Source organism: Apis florea, unplaced genomic scaffold (genome assembly GCF_048593485.1).
Source record: "Apis florea isolate Af1SG1 unplaced genomic scaffold, ASM4859348v1 contig_2272_pilon, whole genome shotgun sequence".
NCBI classification, from domain to species: domain Eukaryota; kingdom Metazoa; phylum Arthropoda; class Insecta; order Hymenoptera; family Apidae; genus Apis; species Apis florea.
Window position 1 is genome coordinate 5,704,051 of NW_028256549.1, and position 23,008 is coordinate 5,727,058.

The window sequence follows — 23,008 nt, forward strand, 5'->3', positions numbered from 1 at the left end:
CGATTTTCAGCATGTATCGTCCTCGAAAGTAACACGTATCGATAATACTGAAGATTGATAAATGACTTGTTTTGTTTGATCATCTGTTTGATCATTATCATCCTCCGTAATTAAGTAATTGTTGAACTGTTCATTTATTTAGAGAATTATGCCAGATCGATATTATTATGAAATAGAATTTTACTTGATGCATACATTAGTCTAACGTTTCAAACTAATTGGCATCAGTCTAACCAACCATGACACTGTCAGGGATGAAATCAGCCAATGAATATTATAATCTATTTTTTGATAAATAAAAAAAAAAACTAGTACTTTCTAAATAAACTGATCAGATACTATGATAATCCTTCAAGATTAGGTAAATATCTCATTTGTCATATAATTGTCTTTTTTTTTATTAAGAATGATACATGAATTATATTTATCTATTTATTCTAATCCGTTTACCTTTTTTCAATGTTTTAGAGTTCATATAGATAAGAATTTTTAAAATTGAAAATTTAAAAAATTTTTAATTGTATATAAATTGCTCCTTTTTTATTTAATTATTCTTATTTTTTCTTATTTATCTTATCTTTTCTTTTTTTAAAAGTTCAAAATTTTTATATTTTTCTATATTTTTAATATAATGTATTTTGATTAAAATTTATATTAAAATTAAAATTATATTAATATAATTTAATATAAAATATAAATTAATATAAATAAAAATTATATTAATATGGCATTTATTAAACGAATAATTCTTTTTTTTATTAATTTAAAATAATATATAATTTATGTTATATAAATTATCTTATAAATTATCAATTTTTTCTAATTTTGTCATTTTGTAGAATTTAATCTATTTAAATTAATTTAAATTTGAATTTAAAAATATATAAAAATATTTTATCTATATTATTCAGGAACAAAGTCATTATATTTAAAATGACAATATGATAATATGATAATTGGTAGAAATTATTTAAGCAATAATTCTTCTTGACTGAAAAGACAGGATAATTTAGTTTTATATAATAGTCAATGCATTTCCAGTGTCATGGCCTCGAGGGTCAAAATTCTGATGCAATCAATTACAGGTCTTACGTTTTCAACGTGTACTCCTTTCTTAAACTGAACTTGATAAATTCTCAGCAATATCAAACATGTTTCAACTTTTTTCCAAATTTTTTAAATATCTAATTTTAAATATTTTTTATCAAACTCAATTCCATAAATTTCTAAAATGAAAAAAAAAAATAAATAAAATATTTTTCTAATACCTTTTCAAACTTTTTCTGATTATCTTAAATTAAATATTTAAATAACCTTCTGAAAAAATCTAGATCTAGATTAATCTCCAATAATATCTATTAATTAAAATAACTAGAAAAATAATATTTCATTGAACTTTTGTCAATGAATATTCTAAACTTTTAATCTTTAACTGAATCAATGGATAAGCAATAAACTTTGAAATAGGAACGAAAGGAAGGTCATTGATCGCAATAGTGAAAAATAGGTATACGAATGCGAAAAAGATTCCGCAATTTGATTCTTGCAATTTGAGACCGGACTCCTCGTCCTTGATGGATTCGTTAGCGAAAAAAAAAATAAGAAATGCAGACTGATGCAACATCTCGAAGAATATCGCGAGACTTTCCGCCCTGTTCCCCTTCGTCCCGACTATTCTTTCTTTATATTGCATTCGCCAGTGCTGTCCTCCATGATTCGAGTCCCTCGTATTGCTGTGATTACTGTATCTTTTTATTTATAATAGAAATGTAAATATAAAATTTATCTGATAATCATTCTTGGGATGATAATAAAACTAAAAGAATTATGCAAATTAAAATTGTGTAATATAGTAATATAATTATTCAGTTATTTTTAAAATTTGATTGTTTAATTATTGGAATTGAATTAAAGTTAGATGAATAAAATTAATTACTTTTGAAATCATGATAAAGTTAGAGAAAAAATTTGTAAATTAATGTAATATGAGATTATAACAATATAACAATTCAACTTGATTATTTAACTATTTTTGAAATTAGAAGAGAAGAGTAAGAATGAATATACTGATTCAGGATAATCAAATTAGAATAAAAGAATTATACATATTATATACATATTATATAGATTTATAAGATAATTTTGTATATCATGTTAACACATGTAAATTAATTCTTGCAAATTTGCTAATAGTCCCTTTTAACTCCCCCATTCTTTCCATCATTAAATCAATGAATCAACCATTATGAATCATTTACTTTCCAACAATTATCAAATCAACTTGTAGAATATTGGCCAAACAGCTCATATCAAAATTAAGTTTAATAATCAAAATTAGATTAATAGTATATAATAATATTATATAATAATAATTTTAACTTCTGTGCGAGTTACAATATTGAATCAAATTTTTCTCTTATTATTACAACTAATAACAAATATCAATTACCATTTTAAACACCAAAAGTTATTGAATCATTCTGTACCAATATAATATCTCCTTATTGTGTAAAATATAGTACAGAATAAAACAATAATTTCAAAGAAAGAAGATAAGATCTAGCTACTTCGGTGCAAAGTCTCTCTACACATCACTGGTCTTCCACTTCTTCCGTCTGTCCGTTCTCTTCGCGTCTCGGTTCCTCTTGGCTCTCCCCGGGAGTCCCCTTTCGGTGCATTATGCTGTTGCGGCTGCCAGTTGACACGTTATTAGAAGATTACGTTTAATCGCAATGAGACGTGATTGCTAGCACAACCTTTTCACTCGATACTACCATCGTCTGGTCTTTGGCGACGATCGAATCGTCCGCTGGACGATATATCGATCCTTCGAATGTATGCATGGTGTCAATGCCTCCGTTTCATAACGCCATTAACTTTTTCTGTGACTTAACAAGTAGCAGGAAACGCGGTACATTTACGTCTTTCTACTGTAGTTGTGTAGTATGATATATAGGGGAAAAAAGTAATGTCTAGGGGAAAAAAAATCGAAAAAGAACGAGATTTTCTTCTATTATTTGGTTTGCTTGGTAATTGCATGCATTGCAATATGAAAGATAGATTTTAATGATCATAATCTTGATAGAAATCATTTTTCCTGTTCCGTAATTATTTGCAATAGGAAATACTTCTACTGTGAGTTTAAGGTTATAACACTTTCTTTTTGAAAATAATGATTTGCGTAAATATAAGGTTAGAATTGCAGAGATATGTTTTCTTGACGACTATAATTCGTCAGTATGGAACGTGGAAGCAAATGTTTCTATGAGTAATTGCACATTAGACCGACTAGATTTCCCTTGGACTTAATTATTGATCTTCATCACTAGAGTTCCGTTCTAAGAATTAATTTTCCTCTGCACTACACGTATTAGGAACATACGATCGGGAATAATCTTGATGAAATAATGATAAAAATCAGGATTAATTATCGTGAGAAGAATTCTTCTACATATGTATATGAATATTTATAAAATTTATACTTTTCAAAGAATGTAAATTTTAATTAAAATTTCAAATTAAAAAAAATCCTCCTTAAATATCGATATATATATTTAATTAAAAATATGCTTTTTATAATTATATATCTTATAATCTTCAAAAAAAGATTAAGAAAAGAAAAGAAATTAATTTTGTAAAAATTCTTGCATTATAAATAGTTTTGTTCCATTCTTTTTCAGTATTTAAATTTTAAATAAAACTTCTGCAACAAAAAGTAAAAATAAAAAACATTAAAAAGAGAAATAAATTCTCGAAACAAAAAGGAAAGAAAAGATTAAATAAAGTTCTCACGTTATCTTTGCTCTACTCTTTTCTACTTTATATGTATTTGAAAATTCCTGCAACCAGTCTGTAAAAAATAAAATAATATACAAAAAAAAAAAAAGGAAGAAAACAAAAATAGAAGAAAGCTAAACAAAAATAGATAAAAATCTATTTCGATGGAGAGAAATCACCACAAAGGGAACACACAAGAAACTAAAGCTTTCAAAGAATTCATTCACTGTAAAGTCGATAACAAAAGCCATCGTTCGTTTTCCTCAGGTACTCGGAAATTAAACGAAACTCGTTTCCTTTGAAATCTCGAGACTTTCGCGCATTATCGGGAAATCCTTTTCAAGTTCCGCGACATTTAACGTGTTATTACGTTCAATGTAGAACAGGCGCGATTCCGGCGCAAGTTACTTCCGGCCTCCAGGAAATTATCGTACCACCATCATCTATAATTAACGCTTGTCAATTGACAATGAAAATGAATTGAAAAAAAATGTAAAAAGATTGCATAGGATTAAGAGATTATTGACAACAGCTGATAATTGTTGTGGATTGATAAATAAATTTTTCATATAACGAAGAAGGGAGTGAATTATAAGTTGATAATTTTATTCAATATTTGAAATTGTTATTTTGTTCAGATGATCAATATTGAAATATTAATACGAGATATTACAATAATGTGAATTTTAAGATTGATATTGATGAAGCTATTAATAATGGTATTGATATTGATATTTATGAAGACATTGATAATGATAGTAATGATGCATGTTATAGTGCATGTTAAATGGTAATAAATATGATTAATAGTATTAGAATCATATAATTATTTAATATTAGTTGTGCAGTTAAATTTATGGCTATTCTACTTCATAGATAAGTAATATTTCTTACTGATAGTATTTCAGAGAATATCTTAATGTGATTTATAATCACTATTAATTCTGTGAGAATATTTTATACGTATATAGTGTATAAATTAAATAAGAAATTTAGAGAAAAAATTAATATTCAAAATATTAATTGAAGCATGTTTTTTAAATTATTATAACAATTTAATTTTACGTTATGGATAAAATAAAACAGAGATAGAGTGTGATCAATTATTTGTTAAAAATAATTCAAATTAAAAATACTGTGTAAATAATAAAATCTGTAAAATAATTAAATCAAAAATTTTCTAACCTCAAACATTCTATTAGATAAAAAAAAATAATTCATTCAATAAAAATATATTTCGTCAATTAAAATTCTGTCGAAATTGAAAACTTCCTAACCTCTACTATTTTATTAAAAACAAACAAAAACGAAAAAGTAAATTAACAAGAATAAAAATACACTTAATTTAAATTCCACCATGATTAAACCCAAGCAACAAATTTTTTAACCTCAAATGTTCTATTAAGGTAAAAGAGGAAATGAAAAAAAAAATTAACAATATTAATTATTGATTAATTATTAAAAAGAATTCTGCCAACTAAATATGCATCACTAATTAAAATTCCTCCATAATGAAACCAATACCGAAACCCTTCCAATCTCGAATATCCCCTCACAATCGATCGTTATTATCCTTATTACACACAGAACGCAAAAACTAGCTAAATAATTATTCCAAGAGATAAGGACATTGTGAAACCTCGACAATTGAATCAGCCTCGATTCGCGCACCTTTCGCTGCCCAACGAGTGGGAAGCATGTTTCACTAACAAAGTCGTGTACATATTTTTTCCTTAAACGTACAATCTAATGCATTTTCTTTTTTCGGAACGTCCGCAGAGAGAGAAGGAGGAAGAAGGAAGAAGAAAATATTTTTTTTCGGGCACGCGTTTGTAAAATGATACATAAAGTAGAAATCTAAAGAAGGAAGACACCAGTGACCACAGGAACTCGATATCTTCTTTGCGGTCTTTCATTCGGAAGGATTACCGAAAAATATATACTTTTTCCGTACTTTTACCACGTAGTGTAAGTAATATGATTTATTTTTTTTTATTCGTGGATCAAAAAATGAAATTGTTGATTGCTGACTTTTCTCGATTATACTTTGATTGATGATGACAAGTCATATATTTTATATTTTTTATTATCATGCTTAAAGGCAAAAAAAATTCTATATTTTTCTATATTTCGCAAAAATTTGAAAAATGCAGTAAATGCAAAATAGTCGTGATTTATACTATGCATGAATATAATATAAAAAATATAAATATGAAAAAATTTCATAAATATTAATAAGCGAGACGCGAACGTGGTGGCGAACGTATAAAAGAATTGCAAAAGAATTGAAAAATAAAAACGTTGGAAAGAAAAAATAGAAAATAACCATAAAATCAATTAAATACCTATCAAATATGCATATATGCATGTCACAATTTTACATCTTATTAATCATACAAAGAATTTTTTTATCAAAGAATTTCTCCATCGAGTATTATCTAATCGTTCATATTCATTATATATATATACATATACATACATATATGTTTCAAAATATTACGTCTTAATAATTATAATATGACAATCAACTAGTCTTAAGAATAATGCTTTCATGCTTAGAATTAAAGACAAAATGAAATACGCATTCAATAAAGATTTTGAAGAAGATAATATCAACATTTATAAGGAAATAATTATTTTTCGAAATAAATGAAATTCTTTTTATTCTCTAATATTTACACGATTAATAAAACATAAGATTATCATGAAACTATACTAAACTACATGCTATACTACGTGCATGACTAAATAATTATTAAATGGAGAAATTCTTTGATAGAAATTTCTATGATGAATGGAAAAATTCGATTAAAGTAATTGAGTATATTATAAACTGATTTCTGCAACTGGAAATCACCATGGACACGGCATTGAACACGGAAATTCCATCTAGCACGATTCTCGAAAGCGTTCTATTCGGTTTAATGAATGCTCCGGAGGAAGGAGATCACTCGAGATTATTCCTATTGTAATTCGAAAAAACATTAAGTGTTCACGGAATGTTTCTTATGTAGTACATGATACTGGCATGCAACGTTTTGTCTCATTATTACACATGCTATACTTGCTCGTTAAAAAAGGAAACAACGGTCTCGAAGGCCGTCATTACTCGATCGTCGTGAATTCCAGCACGAACCGGAATTTTTTCAGTTCGATCGATTAATCAATCAATGATTTAATCCTTTCATAATCAATATATTGTATTTATCCTGACTCATTTCATCATGTTAAGATTACGTCTCATGACTATAACTCTTTGAATACCGATTCTATTTGAAAAAGACTTTTACACGATTTAATTTTCAACGACGAGATGTAAAAATTAATTAATCATATCTGTATGATGAATTCCATATTAAGATGATTTCAAGTTTTATTATGATACATTGCAAAAAAATAAATACAATTTAAATCCGAGAAATAATTGTAAATTATTATATTAATAGTTCTGAAGAGTACACTGCTTTTCAAGACATTTGAAGATAAACATAATGTTATTTTTATTAGCACCTTGCATTATTTGCATTGCCAAGCAATCATTTTCATGCATACGCCTTTGATAAAGTTAATCATTTGGTGATAAGAAGTTTAAATTTGTTAAATCTTAACTTAATTCAATTTACTATTGTACTATGCATAGTGAATCATTAAAAGTTGTTAAAATAACTTAACGGATTTATACAATTTGAATATATATATGAGTAATAAAAATTAATGCTTGTCTATGACAGATATTCTGAAAAGTTTATATAAAAATCAATATAAAAAGAAAAACTCTTGGTTCAAAAATATCTGATTATATTTTCCATTAATTCAAAAGCAAGGAACGAAACCGTGATTTCTCCAGAGGATTCATTAAACCGGAAGAACAACATTCATCAGGTCTCCAAGGAACATCCGTCTATTTAAGAGAAAACATGGAAAGGAAAGTAGGCGATCCCAAGGATGGAAATTAAAGGAATTACAAATTGTTCGTGTAATAACGAGATGCAGCTTTGAAATCTTTCCGAAGGACGTCAGAATAGAAGAAACGATTCAACTCTTCTCTAAAAAAAAAAAAAAAATGATTAAGAATGAGGATATAATCTTATGGACCATTAGAATATCATCGATGTCTGTGAACAAAAGGATTCTAGAGGAATCGGGAATATTTTCATTCTTGGTATTTCGATCCTTGGAGAACGTGTTTGGAGAATGCACTTACATTGAAATTTCTCTCTAGATTCTTCAAGCTTCTTACATTGCTTCATAGGTCTTTTTGAGGAATTAAAATACCTTTTAAAAATATTTTTAATATTATTGGTATTTAATTTCTTAAGTATATTTTCAAAAGTTTATAAAAAGAATTGTTATAAAAAATTATAAAGAAAATTCTAATATAAGTTTGGAAGGTAGTAAGTAAATTTTTCAAGTCTTGATAAATACCTTTTCCAATTGCTTGATAAATACCTTTTCCAACTTTTGAATTACAATTGCATACGAAGAAGTATGCAAGAAACAAATTTAGCGCAGTCGAAGCTTTTATGAGGAATAAATTGTTGAAATTAATAGAGATGAAAAGGAATTGGAGTTAAAAGTCGGCTAGAAAGATGAATAACGATAAAGCAGTGAAAGTAATTCGATTAATCGTGGTTGATAGTTATGAATGACGATGAAACGAGTATCCAATTGCATGGACAATGGTATAGTGCTATGTGGAACGAAGAAAATCCGACAGTCCAATTAGAAGGCCCCACTATTCTGAGGGAGGGGTCTTCTGATAGAACGAATCACATCGATTAAACGACCAAGGTCGGCCAAGAGCTTAATTTCCGTGAGAATAAACAAACCTAATTTCTTCTTGTGGATTTAACTTCTTTTATTGAGAGTCGATTTTCAGCAGATGTCATTGATTGCATTGCGTGCAATTGGGTTATTTACTTTTTACTTCTTCTTATTTTTCTTACTCTTTTTAAAATATTTCAGTTACGTTTTAACTATATAATCACAAAAGTATTTCTAAAATTATTAAATATTTTTAGTCTTATTAAAATATTTAAATCATTTTTTTAAGTAAATAAATAACAAAGTAATTTATAAAACTGTTGATTGAAATAAAAATTTTTCAACAAATTCATCCTGATATTTAAATTCTCTTCAAAGAAGTAATTATTGAAATATTCCAAAATCTAACAATAAAATTATTTCACCTTAATTATTAATTTAAAATTCAATTTTCCTTTCCAGCATATGAAACATAAATATAAGATTAAATAAATTTTCAAGTAATTATTAAGTCTTATTCATTTAATTAATCATTCAATTCATTCAAGGATTAATAGCAATTAAATATCATTAGAAATGATAATTATTTGTAATATTTACAAAAAGAATAATTTACTCACAGATGCAACAGGCTGCAAGTATTCTCGTAGCATCATCTGGTGGAGCACAATCTGGAAACACTGGCTTCAGCACATAAACGCTGAAAGTCAAGGCTACGATGGCCTGACTACAAGGCCGCACTATCATACACTCAACCCAGAGTCTGATGAACGCGAGGAAAGGTCCGAAAGTCTCCATAATATATGCGTAATCGGCGCCTGACTTCCTAATCATGCATCCAAGTTCTGCGTAACAGTAAGCCCCTACCTGCCGTGCAATAAACGAATAAATATTTTAAAATATATTGTGTATATATATATATATATATATATATATATTACAATGATATTTAAATTTATAAAGAAAAATATGATTAGGAACTTAACAAAATTACAGATATATTTTATCCCAATTACAATATATATGTAATACAAGGAATACAAAAAATATTTGCACATCATTTATTAATTAATAATATTAATTAATAATTGAATATATTATATTTTATTTAATTTAATGTTTTTATAACTATAAAAATTTGATAACATGGAAGTGTAATTTAGATAAAAAAAAGTTTAATTAAGTACAAAAAGAGTAAGTAAAGATATGTGCAAATAATTTTTATAACATATAATATGTAAAAGATTATAAGAAGTTTTATCATGTATAAAATATTTATATATTTATATGATTCACGTATTGAATCATTTTATTTTTTTCTTCTAATTAATTATTTTAAAGTTATAGAAAGTTAAGAGTAGAAAGAGAAAATGAATGTTTGTTTAAAAAAAGATTCTATTGAGAGAGTGAGTTATTTTGTAATATTATTGAATTGAATCCTCAATGTCTTTCACTTTTTATCATTTTATTTCTAATAGCATTGTACCAGAATCAATATTATGATTTTTCATAAATATGCAGAAACTTCATCTCTAAGTAATAATCAATGAATTAACATATCAATCAAGTTTCTTCTATAAATAAAGTACATAGAACTGTGATCTTAGATAATTAATCGATAATTTCAATATATATGTATTTCAATTTCAAAATCGTCTCGCATTAACTCAAGAAATGTAACGTTTAATTATCTGAAAATATTATTTATTTTCAAATATCTCATAATTAACTGTAATATAAAACTTAACTTAAGTAGTCAAAATATAAAAATATTATAAATATATAATATAAATTTATATATTATAATATAATATAAAAATAAGTAAAAGTAAATAGATATATTTATATAATAGATTAAAAAATTTCATTTCAAATATGTTAAAAAGAATTCATTTCACAATTTCACTTATAGGAAAATCAAAAATAACAGAAATACCAGAATAAAATCACCATTCCAATTATTCTCTCAAAAGTTAAATCCATAATATCAGAATGATTTAAATTGAAACATAACATAAAAAATTACTTATAAAAAAAGTTTAAAAAAGCTCAAAAAAAAAAAACAAGCGTTATTGTTTCAATTCCTTTAAAATTCAAAGCTTCTTTCAATCCACATATCCAAGATTTAATTTCCAATATATTTCTAATTTTCTCTCCATATTTTATATTTCCAATTCCCTTTCAAAGAAAATCAAGATTCAAAGATTTAAATTTCAAATATAATTTTTAGAGAAGTTCTTAATCTTCTTTTATTCCATCTATAAAATGAAGAATTCTTGAGAAGCGAGCTATCGATTGGAAAGAGAGGAATGGTAGACCCACCGTGGAAAAAATACCGGAAGCTGTCCACACCAAAAGACTCGCGTTCACGCTTCCCGTGTACTTGAGAACACCGGTCGGGCTAACGAATATGCCAGAACCAATAATGGAGCCGACGATCACGGTGATTCCGTTCAACAAGGACATTTTTGCCTCGAGCTTGATCTCATCGTTGCCTTTGTCGGTGCTTGGAACCGGGTCGTATGGCCCTTTCTCACCATCCTTAATACTTCCCGACTTCGACATCCTCCCTGCAACGAAATCAATAAACAAATTAATTTTATTTTTATTTGCGATTTAATGCAATTATTATTCTTTCTTCCTTGATTAAAATTTTTTAATTGTATTTCGAAATGTCCAAAAAATTCGAAAACTTATCATTTTTTTTTTCTTGTTCTTACTAATTATTTATCAAATAAGACTATTTCTAAATCTCTAAAAATTCATACGAGCTTTGCTTATTAGACAAAAAGTATTTAGTAAAATTTTAAATAGCAGTTACAATAAAGAAAATGATAGAAAATGTTTTTTTTAACTAAGAAGAACAGAATTGATAACTTTACAAGATTATATTCTTATTATAATAATAATAATATATAATAATGTAAACTTAATATAAATTAATATATAATATATAATATAAATTAAATAAGCAAAAAAATTTTATTATACAAATTTCTATGTAAATAATTACAAATAAAAATAATTAAAACTAAAGAAAGTCTATGCCAAATTTCTATATTCTATTTATATATCACCTATCTTATTCGAATTTCGATCATTCAATAAAAGAAAAATTCCAGCTGTTTTTTCATTTTTACTAATCATTTTCTTAAAATGAAAAACATCTGTTGATCAAATTCGATAATATGAAACAAGCATCGTATGAAATATCGTAACTAAGAGAGTGAATTTTTATTCCCAATTCATTAGATAAAAAGCATGGAGAAAAAGAATTGGAAAAATCTCAACTTATTGCTACTTTACTTTTATCAGTAGATTTTCTATTCAGTTTTATTTTCTTTGCTTTGAATAATGCATTTGATACGAAGTAACTTATTGCAGCTTTTACTTTGTAACCCAAATAACCAATTCATCTTTTCGACTTTTCATGTGAAAAGATACTTATCAGCTTGAAGAAAAAACATATAAATAAATGAACACTTCTTTATCTTATGAATAGAAAATATATTACATTCATTTACTAAAAGAATGGCATACACAATTTGAAAATATTTTTAGGAAATTTGATTTAAAATTTAAGAATAGAAGAACAATTTTCTTTTCTTTTATAAAATAATAATTTGCAATACATTAAATTATGCAATATTTATTATACATATTGATTCATAATTAACTTTTTTATTAATGTGTTATTTTTTTTCAATGTTATTATAATTAAAAAAGTTAGTTATGTTACGAGATATTAGTTTTAAATAAATATATGCCATCAATAATTGCTTTAATTAACAAGAAATGTTATTAACCGAAAAAAATAAAGGATAAATTAATCTTTTCTATGCTTTTCATTATTCTTGTTTAATTGTAAAAATAATAATTTATTTTATTATGCTTATCTAAATTAGTGCATTATGAAATATTGTTATGTTTTTTTAAATAAAGTAAAATTTTCACAAATATATTTAATCAAAATAATTTTCACAAATGGAATTAGTAAAAAGAAATTAATTAGTAAACAGTATTAAAATTTAAAATTCGAGGAATTTTTCAATGCAGTTACAGTTCTATTTAAACATTAGGAAACACAGAAAACATTTAAGGAAATATATTCAAAAATAATCTAAATGAAACTAATCTAAATAAAGAAAATATTCTTATTTTCTTATTTATCCATGATCCATTCAATGTAGTATTTATTAATTTTTATAATATTTTCTTTAAAAATTTTATTTGCATGTTGTATTATCAACATTTAATATATTTGATTTATGATAAATTTTTTTCTTTATTACAATTATAAGGAGAGAAAATTGAATATTTTACAATGATAATTTAAAAAAATTTCCAGTTGTAAAAATTATAATTTTAAATAAAATATATACCAATATTAAGATATTGTATTTGCATGATTAATCAATTACAGGCATGAATAGATTGTTATCAAACAGGATCGGTTTCTTAGTGAACAGCACATGAAACGTGACTTTTGCCAGCTGATCGTGTCATAATTATTTCTTTTTTTTTTAATAGAAACACTCCTTCGCGAACATGGAATTAGCCAATGGTATCTATGAACGTTAACACACACCTTTCTATCCTCTGGTTGGTCTTTATAATGTCATTTATGCGCTGAATTTCAAAAATTTCTGAAATATTTAATTTTAATTGAAAAATTATACAAACTTTATGATTCTGGAAATATATTTTTTATTGACTTTTTTTAAATTTTCTTTAATATCATTTTTATTTTTAATAAACTTTTTCTTATGTAATTGAAAAGATGAATTTTTTTTCTAATATCTGCTACGTATTATACTCAATACATATCATTTATTGTAATCATCATATTATACTTCGTAACATAATTGTGCACATTTTTAATTAGCATGATCATATATGTTTATGTGTGAGAAATTTCTTGCAACATCTATTAAATATGTTTTTATCTTCTTCATCTAAAAAAAGCCAAAAAATAAATATAATTACTAAAATGAAATAAAATTATTCATGATTTACTTCAAACTTTTATATAAAACATATTTTACAACAAACAAAAATGAAAAAGTTCAATTAATATAATAAATATATCTTCCTTTTTTTTTTTAAACGAATATAAGAATAAAATTCATTCTATAAAAAATTATTCGAAATACTATCATAATCCGAAAATTAAATTAAATATTACGCTATTTGTACTATTGAAGAATCATAAATGTCAGTTTTCTATTCCATAATATTATCTTAATTTTAGAGAAAATTAGAACTTTTTTCATTTATAAAACAGAAAATTAAAATTTCTTAACAATTATTTGCATTAAATTTAATCTCGCACGTCATTTCTTGCAATAATAAAATTGAAAATGAACATTAAATTCGTAGTCGAGAAAACGTACATATAAATTTATCGATTGATTAATTTATCTTCACATACCTCACCTATATTGAATTACATTCAACTATAAATATTAATACATTGATCAATATATATTTTTTGACTAATAGAATCATTTAAAGCAAACAAAATATTATGCAATATACTTAAATTATAAAAACTGAACGTTTCTCATATCAATTTTATTCTCGAATCGATATCGATCGACCAATCGCGTCTGCGAACGTCGATACACGCCTTTCTATTACCTCGACGAAGGTAACAAACCAGTTCTTAACCCAGTATCCGCTTAACCCGCGCTATTTATCATTTTTAAATTAGTAATTTAACTGTATTACGAATTTCCTAATTATCTTCGTAATTATGAATAATATAAGTAATATTTGAGTAAGAATTAACTTTATCTCGCTTTTTCTTTTTTTCATTTGCATTTTATGAGGTTTACATGATTTATTTTAATTTTTCAAAATGATTGAATAATAAATTTTTAGTTAAACAATTTTAAGAAATCATAAAAATCGATTTTAATCTTTTGAATTGAATTTTGATTAATGACTTTAATTATTAAATTTTCTTTATAAGCTATGTAAAAGTATATTAAATAAAAAATACATGAATATCGATAAGGGAAGAAAAACAAGACGAAGAAAAAACATCGAAATCAACATATGTTGTTATTCTTGTACATAAATAACTAAGATATTTACGTTCTATCACAGATTTCATCGACAAATATTTCACATTAATTCTCCTGCTGACAATGACGCTATACAAGTCAATCAATCACAACGAAGTCTCGAAAGAAAATTCCTGTCTCTTGACAAATAGTCACGAAAAATAAATATGTTAATTTTTAACCATTAACGAAGAAAATAATTTTAAACAGATAAACAATTTTATTAATTAATGTAAATTAGAATCTTATATTTTTCTAATATTATGAAATTTCACAATCTCAAAAAGGAATATAATAAAACGATTCTAATCGTTTTACAAATTTTTAAATTAATGCTAATTCAAACATAACCTCTGGTACTGATTTGTTTCATTTTTATTTTAAATAATAAAGAATAAAAACTATCGATAAAATACGAAATTAATCCATTTGACATACCAAAAGTTCCATATGTGTTTCGCATCTTGCTTCTTTGTTGATCCACAAAATCCTTTCTTATTGGATATGCATGGATGAGCTGATGGAAACCGACCTTTACACTATGGGTCAATAAACGAGAAATATACACACGTGATTGAATGAAATAGGCAAGATCAACGTAAATCGTCAGCAAAGCGGGATGGAAAAGAAACGAATAATAAGATAACACGTATATGAGAAGATATCGTATGTACTATCGACAAGGAAATGGTTGGAATCGATAGTCGATCCTGCTGTGCTTGCCATTTACACGGACGATCGAAAGGCGAATTGTAATTGCATCTATATGACCGCAACGCACAATTCATAACCTATTCATAACCACAAAAAAAGAACGGACTTATAGTTTTATTTTTCAAAATTTTTTACATTGATTCACCAATTTATCAATTAAAAAGAAAAATTCAAGAATTTGTTATAACGACGTATTATTTTGTGTAATCATTTTGTTGATTACATCGGAAATAATTATATCGATATTTTTGATATCGATGGTATAATTAGAATAATTTCTATATTAAAGTATCGAAATATCGTATGTAATCGATAAGTTCGCAACCTCGTGAAATTATCAAAATAATTATTAATAACAAATTATTGATAACAAAATGCATGAAAATCATGTGATAGAGACTTTAGAATAAATTATAATATAATATTAATGATTATAATTAATTAAATAACTATATAACCGATTAAAAGTTTATTATATAAAGTTATATTTATTATGAAAAAATTATAATCATGATTATTGAGAATTACATAATTGTAGTTTATAGTATAGTGATTAAATATTTTACAATGAAAAATTACAAATGAATTGTTATAATTAATAAGGAAATAATTTACACAATATTCAATAATTTAGTGTAGATTATGTATATATATTTCTGAAATTGAGCACGGTTGGAATCAAGTGTCAAATTATGTTATATAATAAATTATAAAAAAAAATAAATCGCGAATTGAAAATTACATTAAATTTCGATCAATAATGAATTGAAAACACGATACTAAAGAACAATGATTTATTAATAATGATTATGCCATTAAATATTCAATAATATCATATATAGTCATATATAGTATATTTCACTTTAATAACAAGATATACTTAAAAAATCCTATATCATAAAATTCAGAAAGATATAAAAAATTTCACTTTGAACTTTCTCTTTATATTTACCTTATTCTTCCTCATATATGTATTTTGCTGCCTTATCTGTCAATGTATGTAAATATAGATAAATAGCTTGTTTGTATTGGAACAAGTGACAACTACTTGTTGAATCATAAAGTTGTAACGTAATCGACATCCTTTAAGATATTTATAATATAAAAACAAATCACAATAAATGAAAATTGTTTAAAATGTTTATGATTATTTTTAATAATTACATATTTCATCTTGAACAAATGGCGTTATTATTAAAATTTCTTTGCATTTCTCGTTTTCTTTGCATTGTTTTTACCATCTGATAATTGCTTCTACGAATACAAATAAGAAAAGAAAGAAATGATTAAAAATCTTGAACAAGTTAATTACATAATTGTACTGTGCGTGTCTCAAGAAATCTCGTGAGAAGACACAGGTGATACTGCTCTTGATAAATAATGCCATATATATAATCTTACGTATTTGTATATGTGAGATTCAATTTATATATATATTATATTAAATGTTTATTCGAAATAATTAAAGCCGCATTTCTTTTACAGGACTTTTATAAACGTATATAATACAATATACTTATACAACTAGTATATTATAATTATTACCATTATACAAATTTATCTTATAAGAAAATTTATGAAATTAACACATAATTAATAAATCTATAAATTTTCAAGGACATTTTATTTTGGAATTTAATCTTTTTTTCGAATTTTTTAAAAATTAATGTGCCATTTTTAAACATACAAAATATCAATCATCAAAAAAAAATTGATTTCATAACTTTATTTTCTAGCTCCTAATGAAAAGAAACTCACAAGTATCCCTTTTAATTCAACCTTCCAACAGTCTGGCACTTGTACTGCTTTAAGCCTGCCGTTGAACTACACATGCATACTCATCGATATATAACACGAAAGCTAATTGTATCACACATTTAATGCTTTCTATTCGGCTGTACATATGAACTTGTCCATGATCGATCTAGAAATTTTTTTTTCATATATTTAACGATTTCATTAACGATTTCATGTTTATTAATATCATACAGTATATAATATAATATTATATAACAATATATTTCATCTAATCAAAGTTATATTAAAAGCGATTCTAAAATTATGAATAATATGAATTTTGTTGCTATAGTTTCTTATTCGAAATGTAATATTTTTTCAAACTTTATAATTAAATATTACACATTACAATTTTAAAATTTAAAGTGACCTTCATATTTTGATAAGAAATAAAAAAAACGAAATTAATTACTATATTTTAAATGACTCAGTATGAAATTATGAAGATTACTTTTTTGATAAAAAACTTTATTATTTACAAGTTAAGACATGTATAATAATAAAAGGCAATGAATGAAAAATTATACCAAAAGAATTTTAATCTTCTATAGATAAATAAATGAAAATTTTTATATATTTTTTAAATCAAATTTTTATTTTAAAATTGGTATATTTTACTTATATAACAAATAATTTTATATAATAAAGATATTGACAAAATATTAATATGATAGAGATATTGTATCTCAAAAATTTATTAAACCTTTTGAAATTTTTGAAATAGTGAAAGAAATAATCTTGAAATATAATTATAAAATATTTTTTAATAAATGAAATGAAATTTTATAAATAAATTTCTATTTTAAAATAAATTTAAATTTTGAACAAATTTTTAATTATTATTTTGGATAAATATCCTCGTTTTATCATGAAGAATTAAAGAATTTGAGGAGCAAATAAAAAGAACGTCTCGCTCAGATCGTAACAGTTTGATCATGCACGTGCATTCGAAAAGAATTCCAACGAGTTTGGAGGTTCCCGAAACTTTCGTGGAACATTACGTCAGTTTTTATTGATCTTATGCCGACAACATAACCCTGTTATTCCGTGTAACGGGAATATAACTTCTATTTAAAAGAGACAACTATATGATATCAATCCCTTTGCGTGGATTAACAATTATTATTATTAAAAAAAACTCTGTTTCCTTCCAATTATTCAACATTTAAAACCAAAGTCATACGGAATATATAAACATAACAGAAAAATCTATGAAATATCAAAACTTATTGATATATTATTGATATATATTATATATAACTTATTGATAGATTATGAAATTTATCAATTTTTTATTATTACGATTAATGATAATCATTAATATACTTGTCATTAATTTTTTATTTTTTTAAATTTATCGAGTTTATTTAATTCATTATTATTTTCATATAATCTGTATTTCAATATATCAGAATATGAATAAATATTAATAAATATTATCGGACAATTTATTTTAAATTTTTTAAATTTTAATTTTAATATTTCTTTTAAGTAAACAATCTATATTTTAATACAATAAATATGGAAATTTTATCATTTGTATTCTTTAATTTATTCTTTAATAATATTTTCTTTTGTTCAAGTTATTATATTCTCTTAAAATTTCAAAATTTGTATAGATAATATTTGTAAACCTGTGATTAAGAGATCTCTGTTCTCAGATATCAGATCGTATGTTTACCATCGACGCGCCATCGACCCTACATAGGTACCTGTCAGAAATGGTAACTAAACGTGTTCGAATCACGTTGGGGATGTGTTATCGATCCGTTTGCAGGTCGATTGTTGTGATAAGGGACGAGGAGTATTTTGTAATATTATATCACCTAACACGATCGCTTGATAACATATTCAGCTTTTCTATAATTAATTAACAACGAACATTTATCATCTTTTGTAAATTATTAATTACAATTATGAATAAAAGCTTCAAAATGAAAGTTGAATGAATTTGAAACGATATTCTATGATGAAAATAAAGCATAGCATATAAAACTCAATCAGCTGTGATATTAATAAAAAATCATGATTATTTAAATAATTATATATAATTACATATTAATATTACATGTTAATTATTGAATATATTAATTGATATATATTAATATTAATTACTATAATTATTAAAATTGCAATTCAGATGTACAATATAATAATTAAAATAGTATTATTTTCAATCAAAATCAGTTTTAGATGAAAAAATTCCTTGATATACCGTTTTGAAGAAAAAAGTTTATATTTTTGTCACGTCTGCGAAGGCTGAAACGTGGACCAAATAATAGTGCATAATTTATGAGTAAGAAATTTTTAATAAAAAATAAATATGTAGTTGGTATTAGAATAGGCTAATATTAAAATATAAAGGAATTAGTGCCATATGATTACTATAAGATGTATGCTTGGATAAAAAAATGTTAATCTTGTACTCTGATATTCGATAGTTTTTATATACAAAATACTTATTAAAATTATTATTAAAAATATGTATTAAATAATTTTAAAATAAATATTTGAATAAATTATATAAATTAAGTTCAACAATTACCATAAATTTTATAAAAGTTATATATAACATGAAAAAACAAAATTAATATGATATTTATAGGGTGCGCTAACCGATGATGGAAGAAAAGGCCAGTTTCCACTAGCGTGAATGTAGCAGCGTGGCGGGCGAAAAAATCAATAGACCACGTGGGTCGCCGACCGGGTTTTCCGAACCCAGTTTTCATCCTACATTCTTATCACGCCACAGAATTTAACGTCAAACAAAGGATCTTGCGATTCAGCAAAAAAAAAAGGGATCATTGCCAAAGAACTAGCGACACCTCTGAAAGAGGGTTGTTTTCATCCATACCACTGTATCCGAATGTTTTTCCATCATAGCTTTTACATCAATCACAGAAACTGTCGTAATATTTTATAAAAGAACATCGATAATTTATTTTTCAAAAAAATTCAAAAGATTTCAGTCAATAAACTTTTTAATTTCATTAATTTTCTTAAGAAATAATATATTATTTCTTGACTCCAATGGCGTCAGTAGCCATAACACAACTTGCATAATACAGTTCGTAACATTATCGACTAATCTAATGAGATTACTCAACGATTACTCAACTTTTATATATTTACAGTGATTCGTATTGAATTTCTGATTTTTCATTCAATATTCATTACGTTTGTACAACTCTCCATATATATTAAATATCAATAGTAAAAATTCATTGAAAATTACTCACCGAATATTCAGATGTATTCGGAGGAAACTATTTAACCCCTTAGAGATGTCTAGTGTTTCCAAATATCACTGGTCACTAATGTCTATTCTCTATTAGCGCATCATAGAGAAAAATCACCGGGAAATAAATGTCCGGTGTGAACGCGATGATCACATTCAGAGCATCGTTCTTTCTTATGATTTTTAGTTCTTGTTCTGGTTAATTGACGGCTCTCAGATAGTCTAATCGTCGATACCGAGAACCGAGGGCGGATGTGATCCAACACGATGTAGCACGAGGATGAGAGGAGCCACGAAACGTACGGCACACTGGTCGAGCTCTGAATGACTGTCGTCCAACGTTCGTTCTGTTCGTGGGCTTCGCACATTATAACGTGCAGCAACGAGGGCCGGCGCATGTCGTCTGCCCTCTCCCTTTCTCTCTCTCTACCTCTCTTTTTCTGTCTCTCTTTCCCCATAGTGGTTCTGTGTGCTGGCGTATGGCGCGTGTATCGCAGCTTTGTGCGTACACGGAACACGAGTATGAACCACGCTATGCCACCCTAAGCTCTATCGACCAGTCTATCTATCGGTCGTTCCTTTCTGACAATTATTATCTTGAATGTCGAAGACGATTTCGCGGTAAGTAACTGGCGACGTCTTTTGCGTTTAAAATGGATAGTGAATGGTTATTATATATTATACGAATATTGATTGAATAGTAGCCCAGTGTGGAGGGTTCAAAGGTTATTGGTCTTTTGATGAATGAGTTCTTTTTTCGGAAAAATCGTTTGCTTGGAAAATAAAACTTATAGTCTGATTTGTAATTACCTGAAATAAAATAAACTGAATTAGTATTATATTGAAGATTCAATTAATTAGATTATTGAATTAAGAAATAATTTATTAGATTTTAGAATATTGAATTAAAATTTATAGAAATTGAAATTAGAAGCAAATTGAAAAATATTAATTTTAATTCTAATATTGAAATTTGCGCTATATGAATAAAAAATTTAATATATTCAAGAAAAAACTATTTACTATTGCTATCACTTAGTATATAAATCATTCATTTTTTTAATAAGTATTATTTTTTTAATTAGTATTAACTCCATTTGATCATGGAATAGATATTTTTAAGATACACCAGCTATGTATTTTATAAAATATTATATAAAATTTATTTTCAATTAATATTATATATAGTAGATACAAAAATCTTATATGATTAAAATCAAATAAACATTGAATATACCAGAATACATGCTCCAGAGGCTTACCAGACGAACTTCAATGCTTCACATGTCTATCATATGGTACGTAAAAGTAGTACACCTGACGATACCACGCCAATCAGTATCGACCGCTTTATCGACTATTAACCATAGTATATACTCACGTGCGAGCGTGTGGTAAATTTACATTCTCAACCGCTCGTAAAATACCTTATGTCAGATACAATAGGCATAAATTAGAAGATAATGCTGTCTGTTAATTCATGCATCATAATAATTATGTTTTTTAAATTTAAATTTTATTGGTATATATATTAATGTGATAAATTATAGATAACGATTGATATAACATTAAACAGCTAAGTAAATTTCAAATGTTATTTAATTGTTATTTCCGCTTCTTCGAATATCATAAGTGATACCAGAGTGATTACATTTTAGAAGATGTAATACTGTTTGTGGGATGAAAAATCGAAGATCGATCGAAATTGCATCGACCAATGGCATCAGCGTTCCATCCACCGACAAGTAATCAAATTACGCTTTGTCGTGGTCGAGCAATCCTGTTTTTGCTTGTCATGTAATTAAACTGCGTCATTGAACGTGTCAGGTTTATAAAATTTCGATAATCAACTTTAAACGTTCTCCATCGATGGATCATGAATTATAGTTTTTATTGATCCAGATTTCTGATTAAAATTGTTATAATAAGAATTTTTTTGCATTTTTGTTTTAATATTATCATTACGATTTTCAAATTATTCTCTCTAATATTTGTGAAGTAATTACATGTATGTATATTAAACAATGAATAAATTTGTTACTCATTAATTAATTTCATTATTAAAAATTTAAATTTAGTTATTTATTATAAATGATTTTCATTTATTAAATTGTTATATATTAGCTAGAAATAACAACACATCTAATAAATATTTTAACTTACTTTAACAGAATACATGTGATTTAATATCCAACGATGAGTCATATTGAAACATGATTTTTATGAGTGATTTTACGAATATTCGAGTGTTTCAGAATCGTGACAATCTGTAAATCAGTTTCATTTACTACGAGACAGAAAAAGAAAATAGTAGATGAAACGACATTAATATAATCTAGGATAATGATTGCAAGTTCCTTGAAAAAGAGAGGGAAGTCCACCCGTCATCGTTATGGAGCAATACGTGCTTTCCCAAGATTTTTCCTTCGAACTCGAATGTTTCTTCTTTTCCTCGATGTAACACTCAAACTGTCATCTCTGCAAGTTTCGTTCAATTAATATTAATTGCAGAAATAATATGAATCATGATTGATTCATCATAATGTTATTGATGTTAATTTACATGTGCATAAAATAGATTGTAAAAAAAGTATTGAATTAAAATTCTTATTTATAAATGTAAATATTTTTCGATAAAATCATATTTCAG

The 23,008-nt window shown here is 25.5% G+C and overlaps 1 protein-coding gene and 2 long non-coding RNA genes across 7 annotated transcripts in view; 1 reads left to right on the top strand and 2 right to left on the bottom strand.

The window, feature by feature from the left end:
* Positions 1-20,782, bottom strand: part of LOC100872659 (large neutral amino acids transporter small subunit 1) — a 33,447-nt gene extending 12,665 nt beyond the window's left edge. For 3 of the 5 annotated variants that reach the window (XM_012489980.3, XM_012489981.3, XM_031917933.2), the window contains exons 1-4: positions 20,360-20,782; positions 15,048-15,148; positions 10,864-11,111; positions 9,162-9,408 (exon numbers count right to left, since the gene is read on the bottom strand). In XM_012489980.3, the coding sequence (XP_012345434.1) occupies positions 9,162-9,408; positions 10,864-11,111; positions 15,048-15,072 (520 nt within the window). In that variant the 5' untranslated portion in view covers positions 15,073-15,148; positions 20,360-20,782. The remainder of the gene's footprint in view (positions 1-9,161; positions 9,409-10,863; positions 11,112-15,047; positions 15,149-20,359) is intronic. The other 2 variants (XM_086917860.1, XM_031917935.2) reach the window with 1 other exon arrangement.
* LOC147658434 (uncharacterized) lies at positions 12,782-14,542 on the bottom strand. The gene is made up of 2 exons (XR_015295247.1): positions 13,973-14,542; positions 12,782-13,496 (listed from the first exon to the last, which is right to left on the bottom strand). It is a non-coding gene; the product is annotated as an uncharacterized LOC147658434 (long non-coding RNA).
* LOC147658435 (uncharacterized) lies at positions 14,162-15,022 on the top strand. The gene is made up of 2 exons (XR_015295248.1): positions 14,162-14,320; positions 14,653-15,022. It is a non-coding gene; the product is annotated as an uncharacterized LOC147658435 (long non-coding RNA).
* Positions 20,783-23,008: the final 2,226 nt, after the last annotated feature.